General features: G+C 53.5%; 1 protein-coding gene and 1 non-coding gene across 19 annotated transcripts in view; both read left to right on the top strand.

The window, feature by feature from the left end:
* Nucleotides 1–12,307, top strand: part of UBAP2L (ubiquitin associated protein 2 like) — a 30,599-nt gene extending 18,292 nt beyond the window's left edge. For 6 of the 18 annotated variants that reach the window (XM_072846436.1, XM_072846430.1, XM_072846427.1 and 3 more), the window contains 16 exons: nucleotides 1,128–1,405; nucleotides 1,669–1,841; nucleotides 2,593–2,782; nucleotides 3,404–3,458; nucleotides 3,921–4,095; nucleotides 4,287–4,359; nucleotides 5,068–5,263; nucleotides 5,370–5,458; nucleotides 6,169–6,222; nucleotides 6,889–6,970; nucleotides 8,496–8,713; nucleotides 8,802–8,907; nucleotides 10,147–10,214; nucleotides 10,538–10,738; nucleotides 11,175–11,234; nucleotides 11,870–12,307. In XM_072846436.1, the coding sequence (XP_072702537.1) occupies nucleotides 1,128–1,405; nucleotides 1,669–1,841; nucleotides 2,593–2,782; nucleotides 3,404–3,458; nucleotides 3,921–4,095; nucleotides 4,287–4,359; nucleotides 5,068–5,263; nucleotides 5,370–5,458; nucleotides 6,169–6,222; nucleotides 6,889–6,970; nucleotides 8,496–8,713; nucleotides 8,802–8,907; nucleotides 10,147–10,214; nucleotides 10,538–10,738; nucleotides 11,175–11,234; nucleotides 11,870–11,965 (2,114 nt within the window). In that variant the 3' untranslated portion in view covers nucleotides 11,966–12,307. Of the gene's footprint in view, nucleotides 1–1,127; nucleotides 1,406–1,668; nucleotides 1,842–2,592; nucleotides 2,783–3,403; nucleotides 3,459–3,920; nucleotides 4,096–4,286; nucleotides 4,360–5,067; nucleotides 5,264–5,369; nucleotides 5,459–6,168; nucleotides 6,223–6,888; nucleotides 6,971–8,495; nucleotides 8,714–8,801; nucleotides 8,908–10,146; nucleotides 10,215–10,537; nucleotides 10,739–11,145; nucleotides 11,235–11,869 lie in introns of all 18 variants that reach the window. The other 12 variants (XM_072846438.1, XM_072846429.1, XM_072846442.1 and 9 more) reach the window with 4 other exon arrangements.
* LOC140644330 (small nucleolar RNA SNORA58) lies at nucleotides 6,652–6,786 on the top strand. The gene has a single exon (XR_012039775.1). It is a non-coding gene; the product is annotated as a small nucleolar RNA SNORA58 (small nucleolar RNA).
* Nucleotides 12,308–12,364: the final 57 nt, after the last annotated feature.

Here is a 12,364-nt window from a genome sequence, read left to right as displayed (position 1 = left end):
GAAGAAATTAAAAGAAGCGTGGGTGCAAGTTTGTGAGAGCAAAATGTAATAGTGCGTGTGAGTCTTTCCCTGTTCCTTTTATACTTAGAGCAGTTGAATCCATCTGCCTCTTGGTCATTCCAGCCAGCTTCAGGGCCAGGGATCTGGCGTTCCCGAGACCCTCACAGTGTGCAGAACTACGTCCTAGTGTAAAGCTATGTAACAGAGAAGGGGTCTGACAGTGGGCACATCTGGAGAATAGTCCCCGAATACCAACACTTACTTGTCAGTCTCATCTTGCTGCTCTCCTGATGTTATCTTTTAAAGGAATGTGATTCTGGTGACTGTTAAATGCCAAGAAGTAACTACCTCTGGGCTGGCATGAGGGAATAAACAGTGATTGAGAGGCTCCTGTTTTTCAGATGAGATGCTGAGCCCTGCTGTGGTCGAGTACTAGTGCCATTTCTTTCAGCTTGTGCGTTTTATTTCTTGCTATAGGGAAATGGCTCTGGTTCAAATCTAAGCTGAAGAAAAATCGAGCCCTGTCCTAGTAACAGTCAGCGTTGGCAGCTCCTGATCTTTTCAGACAAGGAGCCACAGAGGAGAGTCAGAGAGAATAGGAGTTGTTTTTTAATAAGCTGCGGTAAGGCTTAGGCAAAGGGGGAGGGTGGTGCAGTTGTGCAAAGACCTGAGGGTGGGCAGTCCCAAGCAGTGCTGTTGCTTGGAGGATACCCAGTACTTGCAGGGGAAAGAGCAGGCAATGAAATGCAGCAGTGTTGGCAGAGAAGGGGAAGGAAGCAGCGTCAGGCCCGTGCAGGACTCTGACATGCAGCGCCTCCACACAAGGGACTCTGAAGTCCAGCTTTTCTTGGAGGATGGAGGACTTCTGCTGTGCAAGCTCGCTTTGTCCTGTAGAGATGGTGGAAGGAGCTGAGGGGAGAAGGGCTTAAAAGGCTCAGCGTTGATGGTGACAAGAGCTCAAGGCTGGGACTGGAGATGCTGGGGTTCTCTGCTCTCTGATTTTAACAGGCTCCAGGAGGAGTCATAGTGTCAAATTATTTTATTTTTCTTGATGCTGAGAAGTGTCAGAACTTGATCTAGTTTTAAGGAAACAAATCCTGCTAACTCAACTCTCTCTCCCCTGGTAGATCTCAAGAACCCAACAGACTCTTCCGTGCATAGTCCCTTCACCAAGCGTCAGGCCTTCACGTCAACTTCAACTATGATAGAAGTGTTCATGCAGGAGAAACAGCCTGTGGTGACTGCCTCCACAACCGTGCCGGCACCCCCTTCCTCGCCGCTGCCCAGCAAAACCAATCCTGTTCCCCAGATGTCCCCAGGGTCCTCGGACAACCAGTCCTCTAGTCCCCAGCCAGCACAGCAGAAGCTGAAGCAGCAAAAGAAAAAAGCATCGTTAACATCAAAGGTGCGGATCGATGGTGGGGAAGGAGGCGTTGTATTGTTAGAGCTGCAGAAAAATCCATTTGGGCTGGTGAGGGAAGGGCTGGCCTTGGCCTTCCTGCTGTTAGCATTAGGTGTTGGGGGGGGGGGGGGGGGTGTGACAGAGAAAAGCTTGAACTTGCTTGAACAGTGTAATTCAGAGGATGCAAGCCTGTAACTACCGTTATGTGCTGGGAAATGTGGATACTAAAGTAATTTTCTGTGCTTACTGTTGTTCCTCCCTTGCAGATTCCTGCGCTTGCGGTGGAAATGCCTGGCTCAGCAGATATCTCAGGGCTAAACCTGCAGTTTGGGGCGTTACAGTTTGGTTCGGAGCCTGTTCTTGCGGAGTACGAATCGACGCCCGCAACAAGCGCTGCCGTTAGCCAATCTCAAAGCAGCCTGTACACCAGCACGGCTAGGTGAGGACCAGGCGTGAGGAAGGGAATGATTAATCCAAGCAGGTAGCTTTGGAAGGTAGCCGGTCCCGTGGACTTTAGTTATGCTGCATACTAGTAGACCCTTTCTGACTGTGCCGTGGTCACAAAGGGGGGACAATGTATGCAACAGCAAAGCATAAGTTGCCAGCAGACTCATTCAGGCAGCTCTGTGACTGATTGGCCTGTGGTACTTACACAGAAAGCAGACGTTTCCTGCTGCCATTAAACTGTGTTGCTGGAAACACAGGAGGGGAGTCCCCAGCACAACTGCTCCTTGTCCCTGGTGAACAGATTCGATGTGCTTTGTCCTGCTTTTTGCCTGGCAAAGTGGGACACAGTGGAGTAGGTGTATCTACGGTGATGATGCCTTGCCAAAGCAAAGTGTTTCTGCCTTCTGTTGGGCTGGCCCTTAGTATCTGGCCAGTCCCTTGAGTGCTGGGACCTGAATGGTGGCAGCTCATGAAATGTCACCTGGAGCACAGCAGTGTGTGAGGCAAGGCTGCAGCTAGGTGCCGGCATCCTGTGGTCGGGCTAGCCCTTGTCTGGGTATGTTTTCCTGCCTGGTTTGCTTGGTTGCTTTGTGTGGTGCCTTTGTGCTGATGCTTGAGGCTCTTTATTTTGAAGATTCGAAATGAAAAGCCTACAGTCTGGGTCAGCAGCTTACAGCAGGGCTGTTCTGGAGGAAAACGTAAACTCCTTTTCTTTTTTGGTGTGTTTTTTTTTCCCTTTGTAGTGAATCTTCATCCACAATTTCGTCCAATCAAAGCCAGGAGTCTGGTTACCAGAGCGGCACAATACAGACAGCAACGTTTACCTCCCAGAACAGCGCTCAGGGACCACTGTACGAACAGAGATCCACCCAGACGAGGCGATACCCAAATTCAATCTCCTCCTCGCCCCAGAAAGATCTGACCCAGGCCAAGGTAGGAAAGTAGATTTGCTCACCCTTTGTGCTGAGTAAGCATAGTGTGTGAAGCACTGTCTCAGGGGAAGCTAAGTGGTTTATCAAGTGTTTTAGTGATCTTCCAGCCTCACCACGTGGCTTGTGGACTCTCGTCAGAGCTTTCTTCTAGCTGCTTCCAGAGCCCTTAGTTATGTTACTTACCTGGGGCTGGGCCAGTGAGGTTAACAGCGGTTAAGTTGATTGCAGGCCACGTCTTGTGTCACACACAATTACCCTGCTGCAGAGTGGCATTCAGGCTAAGGAGTTAGTTTTGTCTTAAGGATTCAATTCTTGCATGCTGCACACAGGTTCAGTAACATCAATTTTGGCTAATGAACTTGGGTTGAGGATGCTGAGCCAGTCTACCAGCAGCAGAGAAACTTCTTGCACTGCTTTCTCAAATACACGCTTGGGGGTCATGCTGGCACTGGGCTAGTTGAGCTTGGGACCAGCCCCGATGCAGTCTGGTGACATGTGTTGGTAGCACGCCTTTTTCACAACTGAGGAGGGAGTGTGGGAGGGGACTGACACTAGATCTGCCTCTGGAAATGAGCAGCTGCAATGCCCAGTACTCTTTTTCTCTTCTTCTCTTCTTCCTCAGAATGGTTTCAGTTCTGTACAACCTACGCCATTACAAACCACACAGGCCGTTGAAGGTAAGAGTCTGTCAGTGCAGTGGGTGTCCTGAGTCTCTTGTACTGCTCGTATTCTTTGCTTTGGATGAAAAGCTTTATCTGTGCTAATAGCAAGTCCTTTCCCTGATGGACTAATTCCTGCCACTCAGATTATTTGCTTGCCTTGAAATGTTCAGCTTTCTGCTGATGGATCCATGAGATCCTTGATGAGTCACTCCCTGATGACAATAATTTACCCTGATTTGTTTGTGAAAGGCACCTCATCTGTAGGTCTTGAAGCTCTTTGCAGAGCCGATGGCGGTGTTGGGGTAAAGTGAGATGTAGGACACAATCACGCTGTTACAAGTGTGTAACTGGTTGGCAGCTGTGAGGGAAACCCCAGATCTCCCAGCTCCTCTAGCTGAGACTTTGCTGATCCTCACCACTGAATTGCCCTCCAGGAGCTGCTGGGAGCTGCCCCTAACCCAAAGCTTTTGTTCGCAGGTGCTACAGGCCCCGCAGTGAAATCCGATTCCCCCTCTGCTCCCAGTATCACGCCTCTCAACGATGGGGTATCCGCATCGTCCTTGCTGACAACAGCCAGCCAACACTCGACAGCTCTGAGCAGCCTGAGCCACAGTGAGGAACTCCCCAGTACAACCACCGCCCAACTCAGCAGGTGAGCAAGCGCGGTGGGTGGATTTCTAGAGAAGCAGGGATCTATAGTAGACATCAAAGTCTGTCTGATGCAGTGGGGAAGACTGAGATGACTCATTCCATCCAAGTAGATGGGGAATGAGATCTGGCCTGGGGCTACCAATGGTGACTCTTGCACCTTGGCTTGACAACCTTTTATTCCTCCTCCCGCAGTACGTTACCCACCCAGCAGAACAGTCTGTCCTCATCCACATCCTCTGGGCGAACGTCAACTTCAACTCTTCTGGTGAGTCTAGGTGTGCTCTAGCGCTGTGTAGCCCCCACTCCTGCTTGGCTTGGAGACGTCTGCTGGTGGACCCGACCTTAGGTGTGCGGCCGGTGGGGTCTGCAGCTGTGACAGGAGCTGCCAGCCTGCTGGTTGTCCTGCTGGAGTTTGGATGTGTTGTGGAGAGAGGACAGAGGGTTATGTCAGAACACTGCCTATGCACCTCTGGCTCGAGACTCTTGACACCCTGCCCGTTTCAGACATAGCAGCGGCTTCTTTTGAGCCTGTAGCAGTTCTCGAAAGTGCTGTGGAGTTGCAATCGGATGTCAGAGCAAACTGGTAGCTGATGGAGCGTCACTGTTCAAACATATATACTGCTGGAGCTCCTGCAGTACAGACTCCCTGGGCATTGGCTTCTGCAGCAGAATAAATCTCCCCGCTGCAAATGCGGTATTCAGCCCTGCTTCTCCCAGTAGACGGACGTGTTGGGACACAGCCGCGTGAGAGGCTTGGAAGCATTAGGGGTTGGCTGCTATCAGGACTTTGGACTTAAGCCAGATGCAAAGCAGGTTTCTTTGTAGCCTGCAGCAGCCGAGTTCATCGCAGGCTCTCGGGAACATCCGGGCGCAGGCAGAGACACACAATATTTTGCATAGACAGCGTCCTGCAGTATTTCTGCACTTGGTTACATCTGCCTGGGCCCCTAACTCTCTTCCCTTCCTTCCCTAGCACACAAGTGTGGAGAGTGAAGCAAGCCTCCATTCTTCTGCTAGCACTTTCTCCACCTCCTCCAGCACAGTGTCAGCCGCCCCGCCAGTAGTAAGCGTTTCATCCAGTCTCAGCAGTGTCAGCAGCCTGGGCCTCAGCCTCAGTAGTAACTCCACGGTGACGGCCTCGACTCGCAGCTCCGTTGCAACAACATCAGGTACTTTCCTGGGTACTCCTAAACAGGAGGAGGGTATGGGGGCTAAGAGAGACAGCTTCTGCTGTTTGCTTCACTGTGGAACTTTTCCTTTCTCTTCCTTTTTCAGGAAAAGCCCCTCCCAATCTCCCTCCTGGAGTCCCACCACTGTTGCCTAATCCGTACATCATGGCTCCAGGGTTGCTCCACGCCTATCCGGTGAGTGGGATGACCGGCTCTTTGCAGTCATGTCATGCCACTAGATCCCTCCTAGCTCTGTCTTCAGCTAGCAGGGAGGGATGTAGTATAGTAGAGAAACCAGAAACTGTAACGTCAGCCCAGAGCAGGACTGCCTCGGATGGGAAGAGTTTGGACCTGCTGTTTTCCATAAAACAGTAGCAGAGGAAATTCATGGGCCTGTGGGGGTAAATGTCTGTAACTCTGGTCACTCCGGAGCAGATTCTGTCTGCCCGTTCTCTCCAGCCTCCCCAGCCTTTGGGGAGCAACAGCCCTTGGTCAGAGCATGGCTCATGAGAATGTGGAGCTGTGTTAGCAGCATGGTATGACAAAGGCCAAACAAGGGTGGCGACTGCCACAAAGTCTAGGGCTGTGTCACAGCCCTCTTCTGAAGGCGAGGACAGATTTCGGTGTTGGAATCATTTCTAGAGGAAAATTGCCGAGTGCCTTTGTGGTCTGGAGCAGCGGTGCTAGGCGTTGGTGCTCACTCTTCATTTGAGCAGCTCATAAAAACACTCTTGGCAGTGTCAGTCTTGCGGTAGTAAATGCTGGCTGCCTGTGCCTAGGTAATTGCGTAGCCTCTGATCGTCTGCTTCTGGCTTTATCTAATGTTTATCTAAATGTTTAATCTAAAGTTAGGTAAGCGTCTTTGTTAGGGACACAGACTAGATAATCTCCTGTTCTTTTTCTAGCCACAGGTGTATGGATATGACGACTTGCAAATGCTCCAGACGAGATTCCCATTGGTGAGTACGGAAGACTGACACGGGCATGCCACTTCCACTTGTCTAACAGCTCGCCAGTGCTGCGTGCTTTGGGTGTACAGACAGGTCAGGTTGTGAGGTAGTCCTGAAGAGCTGGCAAAACAGGGTGCTAAATGGATGCACCTCTCCGTGGCAGTAGTGAGGAGTTAATCAGTTGCTCCTTTGCACTTAGGGGGTTAGGAGCACTCGTTATTCAGACAGCAGTATCGATGGTGGGGCTGGGGAATGAGAAAGCTACAGCAGGCAGAGCTGTTTTGCCTGACAGTGGTGTGAGGAGCTGTTGTAGATACTCGCCTCTGATCCTTGAAAGAGGCAGTGACTAAATACTTTTATGAGAATGGGTTTTATTTAGCAATATGACATGTGTCCCTTGTGTGGTGAGTGGAGGGGAAAGCCCAGGCAGTTTAAGGACTGCATACCAGTAGACCTTATCTGGTTCTTCTAATAGCCAGACGAGGGGGATGGTGCATGCTACAAAATCCTGGGGTTGCTGTAGGCTGTGATCAGCCGTGAAGTGGCTGATTGAACTGCAGTACTCCAACATGTCTAGCGGCCGCAGTCCAGAAATCTCTCTTTTCCAAAAGATACTGCTTTGCATCTTTGGATAGAGTTCATCAAATTTCTTCTCCTTTTGTTTTTATCCTTCAGGATTACTACAGCATCCCATTCCCTACACCCACCACCCCACTGACTGGAAGAGACGGCAGCCTGAGCAGCAATCCGTACTCTGGTAGGGAAAAAGACTGCTTTGATTGCATATCCCATCAGGTGTTCGTGCTGCTTACTAGGTTCCTGTGCTGTTGTCTGCTGGAGCTACGCTTGCTCCAGCCTCCTGCACTGCCTTTGGTCTGGAGCGTGTTTCTCAGCAGCTAAATTATTGACTTCCCTTTGGTCACCTGGTTGTGTCGAGGCACGTTGCCAGGAAGATGTGGACAAGTAGGAGTTGATGCGGCAGTTGGAAAGGGAGTGAGGAGGGGCTGAAAGAATCCATGAGGTGTAAAACTGGGTAACTGCTTTTCAGGTCGTGGTGAGGCAGGGGTTGAGCAGTGCTTCTCGAGCACTTAGAGTAAAAATACAAAGAAACACAAAATCTGGAGAAACTAAGTTTTTTATCTATGCGACAGCCTCATGGAGAAAGAAAACAGGGCATTTAGGACCTGTCAAATTCAAACCAAATGCCCAGTGGGTGGCTGATCTCTCACTGACCTTGGCAGGTGGGTTTATTCACACTGCTGATTCGCAGTGGGCAGCGGTTGTGCTGAGCTTTCACGTGCTTTAGGAATTGTTGCACTTTGTGCGTTGCTTTTTCCAGCACCACTTCTCCTCTGTTTCAGCTGGAGCTTGCTTGTGCGGAAGTGCTTTTGCCCAGCACACTGAGGCTGAAATACCAAGCTCGGAGTGCAGCACTGTTGCATGTGTAATCTGCCAAGTTAATATCGGTGCTAATCAATGTTTGTGGCTATCCTGGACTCACTTCTGAGCTGGGGCAGCACTGAGAAATTCACTGGCTTACTGTGTGAGCTCTGAATAGGGAGAGTGTTTGCATGGAAGAGCCAAGCAGGTGCTCTTAAAGAGCAGCAAAGGGAGCTTCCCCGAGCTCTGCAGCCAAGCCCTCGCACAGTGCCCAGACTGGGAAGAGAGGAAGCGATATTTCTGAGCACTCTCTGCGGGCTGCCGGGCCGCTGCAGCAGCATTTGATTCGGTGCCACCAGCAAGAGAGAGGGAGGTGTGAGCCCCGCTGTAAAAAGGAGCCATTCACACATCCTCAACTGGAAGATATTTGGCTCTCCTCTTCAGGAGGAGCTGTTTGCTGGTAGGACAGGGTCCCTGGGCTGCTGCCCTGGCTTCGGGTCTGGCTCTGGAGGGAGTTGAGTTGTGTTCACGCCTGCTGCTGATGCACAGAAAGGGCTTAGGGAGAGCTCTAGCATCTGGGTTCTGTTGCTGTGCAGGCGGCAGGTTTGTCCAGTGCCGGATCGTAGGCTGACATCAGGCGGTGCAGCACTGTAGCTTAGCTGCTGTGGGTTTCCCTTCCCCTCTGAAGTCGTCTCAGGGATGAGGAGAGCAATTAACAGCTTAGCCTTATCAGTGTGCAAAGGTCTGAGGGCTTGGGAGGGCTGCAGTTCTTAGTAGCTGTAGGAGGGGGGTTGATTCAAGTCACTGTTGATCAGAAGGCTGGGTCACCTTTGGGCTGAGCTAGAATGGGCCAGGATTTGACATGTCTGTTCTTCAGTCTCCTTTCATCTCCTGTATTCCAGGTGACTTAACAAAATTTGGCCGAGGTGATGCTTCTTCCCCCGCTCCTGCAACGACTTTGGCCCAGCCTCAGCAGAGCCAGACCCAGACTCACCACACCACGCAGCAGACGTTCCTGAACCCAGCGCTGCCTCCTGGCTACAGTTACACCAGTCTGCCGTACTACACAGGGGTACCAGGGCTCCCCAGCACCTTCCAATACGGGCCCGCCGTGTTCCCTGTGAGTTTCCCAGAGGCAGGGTGTGGAATTCGGGCAGGGGGGCAACGCAGCGAAGCCTCTCCTCACTCTGCTTCTCTCCTTTCTGTAGGTTGCTCCTACCTCTTCCAAGCAGCATGGTGTGAATGTCAGCGTCAACGCATCAGCAACCCCTTTTCAGCAGCCCAGCGGCTATGGCTCTCATGGATACAGCACTGGTAAGGGACCCGACAGAGCATCTTTCTCGGCAGCAGTTACCGACAGTGGCAGGGCTTGTTCACTGGCCGAGTGAAGGGACTGCTGTCTTACTACCTCCAGCCCTAAGGGAGGAAAATGGCCACGGTGCAACTCGCAGGTCATTTGATTCTCCTTGGAAAGGCCCAGGCTTGTTCTGCATCCAGATCTGGAGCTGGTTTGAGGAGTACAGAGCACTTCACGCCCTCCTCTGTGCCCAGCAGTTGGATGGCTGGGGCCTTGGACTCGCATCCGAGAGCTTAAGCTGCTGAATTGTTTGAGATTTATTTTTTGTTTGGGGTTGGTTTTTTTCATACTACCTGTATGTGATCAATAGAACAATAATTATGCCAGATTTGAGCCTGGGAACTTGTTTGACTCCTGTGTTTGGCAGATGCATGCTTTCTAGAGAAGTGTCCTTCTTGATTCAAAGATACAAGAAGGTCGTGAACCTGTCACTTGTCTCGGTACTGGATTTCACTGGTTAATGTCTGGCTGACTCTGAAGGGCCTGCGTTTGGGTCCCTGTTCCAGCCTTTAAATTCCTCATGTGCCTTTTTTCACTACATTAGAGCCCTTCAAGACACTATTTTCTCTTTGCAAAGATACTTCAGCTCTGTACCAGGTCACCTGGTACTGAGGCTTTCAAACCTCTTTCATTTCAACACTTTTTCTGGGCCTTAAATGATTGCTGCGGCTTTCCTCTGTACCACCGCCTTTTAGAAAACAGCCAGCATCAAATGCGGGTTGTGTGCCAGTGTTGTCAGTCGTTGCACCAACCATTCCAGCTCACACTTGAGTCACCTTTACATGCAACTGCCTGTTCTACAGCCAAGGAGCTCTCAGGCTGTTCTTGCTACCATGTCATGCTCGGAGCTTATTTCCTTGCCTGTCGTCTGCATCCCCCCAGCTCTTCTCAGAGTTGCTATTTGCTGGGCTTTTCAAGAATGTGCATTTCTCTGGGTGGCAGCAGACCCCTAAATTTGTTTCTGGATGTATTCAGAAACTGCTCGTGTCCAGAACAGAAGAACTTAACACTTGTACAGGCACTCTGCAGCTTGGCCTTGCCAAGACCCTGCTCCCTAGGACAATGTCTGTCTCCACACCTTACCTGGCTGCCGGGCCACTAGAGCTCTCCACCACCTGATGCTGGCGTTAGTGGCAGTAGCTCCTGCTGAACCGGTGGCTGCTGCTTAATGCTCACTTGCCTTTCCTTCTCCCCAGGTGTATCTGTGACATCCAGTAATACAGGAGTGCCGGACATCTCGGGCTCTGTCTACTCCAAAACTCAGGTTAGTGTCTGGTGTGCGCTCCAGGAAGGTGCCGCTTTGCTGGGGAGCGGAAGCCCGGCTCGGAGATGGCCTCCCTGGGCAACGAGGTCTCTTCCCCTTGGAGCAGCCAGCCAGGGAGAAGGGAAATGCTTGGCCTTTCCCAACTTAGAGCAATTCCAAGCCCAGAAAGAGCCATGGGCGGAGACTCCGTCCGTTCTCTGCACCACACGCTGACTCCCGGGCCTGTGACTTGTAGGGCTGGGAAGGGGCATGCTGCCAGCCAGGGGCAGGGGAGCGCCGCCCAGCTCCCAGCCCTTACTCTGCTGTTGGTGTCTCCTCCTCAGCAATCCTTTGAGAAGCAGGGATTTCACACTGGAACCCCGGCAGCCTCCTTCAACCTGCCTTCGGCGCTGGGCAGCGGTGGCCCCATCAACCCTGCGACGGCGGCAGCGTACCCTCCCACCCCTTTCATGCACATCCTGACCCCGCATCAGCAGCCCCACTCGCAGATCCTCCACCACCACCTGCAGCAGGACGGGCAGGTAAGCGACCCCCCCGGCCCCCCGGCCCTTGCTGGGGTATCTCCTAGGGCTCTCGCTCCCCCCCCCCGGCCCCCCTCTCCCTCCCTCCCTCACGCCCTGCGGCGGACATACGCGGACACGCGGTGACACGCACATACTCACACCTGCACATACACACAGGGCCGATAAGAGGACGAGGTGAGGAAGGCCCGGGGTGCGCTCCGCTGGGGGGTACTCGGCACAGCCCCCTTGCTGCCGGGCTGTACCAGGTACGGTCGGGTAGTGCCCCTTCACGCAGACATGCCTGGTACGCCCTGACCTCCCCCTTCCTCGGAGTGGCGGCTCCGCAGGCCAGCAGCGAAGGGGTTACTCGCCACAGCCACGACCCCGCCGTAGCTTTCAGGTCTAACCGTGGATTTCTATTGTCATAGTTTGTCCCTTTATTTTACATATCCTGGTACTGCAACAGCTTCCATATTTGCAGATGATACTGTGCTGCCAACGCCAGCAGGAAGACCAGGTAATGAACCTCTCTGATAATGCATTGCACTTGCCCTGGGGTCTCCCCCCGCCCCTAAGGCCCCCCAGGCTCACGTAGCCCCTTCCTTCTCCCCCCGTGGCCCCGCCAGGCGAGGAGAGAGGCCCTCAGTCAGTATGTGCACACACACACACCCGCGCGCACAGACACACACCCCCCTGCTCGACCCCTTTCCCCCCCCTTTCCCCCTCCCTGCAGCGCGGCAGCCCCCGCAGAGCTGCCAGGGCCCTCGCTGCCTGCGGGCCTGGCACGGTGCTGCTCTGGAGGAAGGCGCAGAGCAGAGGGAGGGTCCTGTGGCTGCTGGGGCGGCAGACGGCGTGGCGTGAGGGCCACCGGCTGGCTGCTCGGTGCGGGAGGCAGCCCGTGCCCTGGTGCCGGTGGCCCCAGGGAGCTTGCGCTGGGCTGAGGCGGGTCAGCGAGCGCCGAGGAGCCGTAGCCTGCAGCGCCCGGGGTCCGCAGGCTGGAGCCGTCCTGCGGGGACGGCGGTGCCCGCGGCAGAGCTCCCGAGGCACGCCAGCATCGCCCTGCAGAGCAGGCCGGGGTTGGGACCCCGGAGACGGCGGCGCCGGTTCCCCCGCGATAACCGCCTGCTTCTCCTTCTCGCCCCCTTCCTGCAGAGCGGCTCCGGGCAGCGCAGCCAAGGCAGCTCCATCCCCCAGAAATCCCAGGCCAACAAGTCTGCCTACAACAGTTACAGCTGGGGCGCCAACTGAGGCCGGGGCGGCCCTCGCCCACCACTTGCTTCCGGAAGAGAATCCCACCGAACCCGACGCCGAAGGATCCCCGGGGAGGAGAGCGCCCTGCCGCGGGGCAGCGCCCGGGCCCCGCAGCCCCCGGGCAGGGCAGGCCGGCAGGCGGCTCTGCGTTGTCTGTCTTCAGCCACCTTTCCTGTTGTATGTAATATAGAATTTGTATTTTTTCTTTTTTCCTTTTTTTTCCCCTCTCTCTGCATTCAGACTCTGAACCGTTTGTCGTAGGGGCCTTTTTTGGTTTTTACTCCTTTCTCCCCTCTCCCCCCACCTCTTGCTGCCCCAGAACCTCTTGGATCCAAAGGAGTGGAAGCTGCGAGTCGCCTACAGCAAACCCCCTTATTATTAGGAATAAGAACAGTA

Source organism: Ciconia boyciana, chromosome 26, assembly GCF_034638445.1.
Source record: "Ciconia boyciana chromosome 26, ASM3463844v1, whole genome shotgun sequence".
Taxonomy (NCBI): Eukaryota; Metazoa; Chordata; class Aves; order Ciconiiformes; family Ciconiidae; genus Ciconia; species Ciconia boyciana.
Note: the sequence above shows the minus strand (reverse complement) of the source record. Positions and strands in the feature narration are given on the sequence as shown.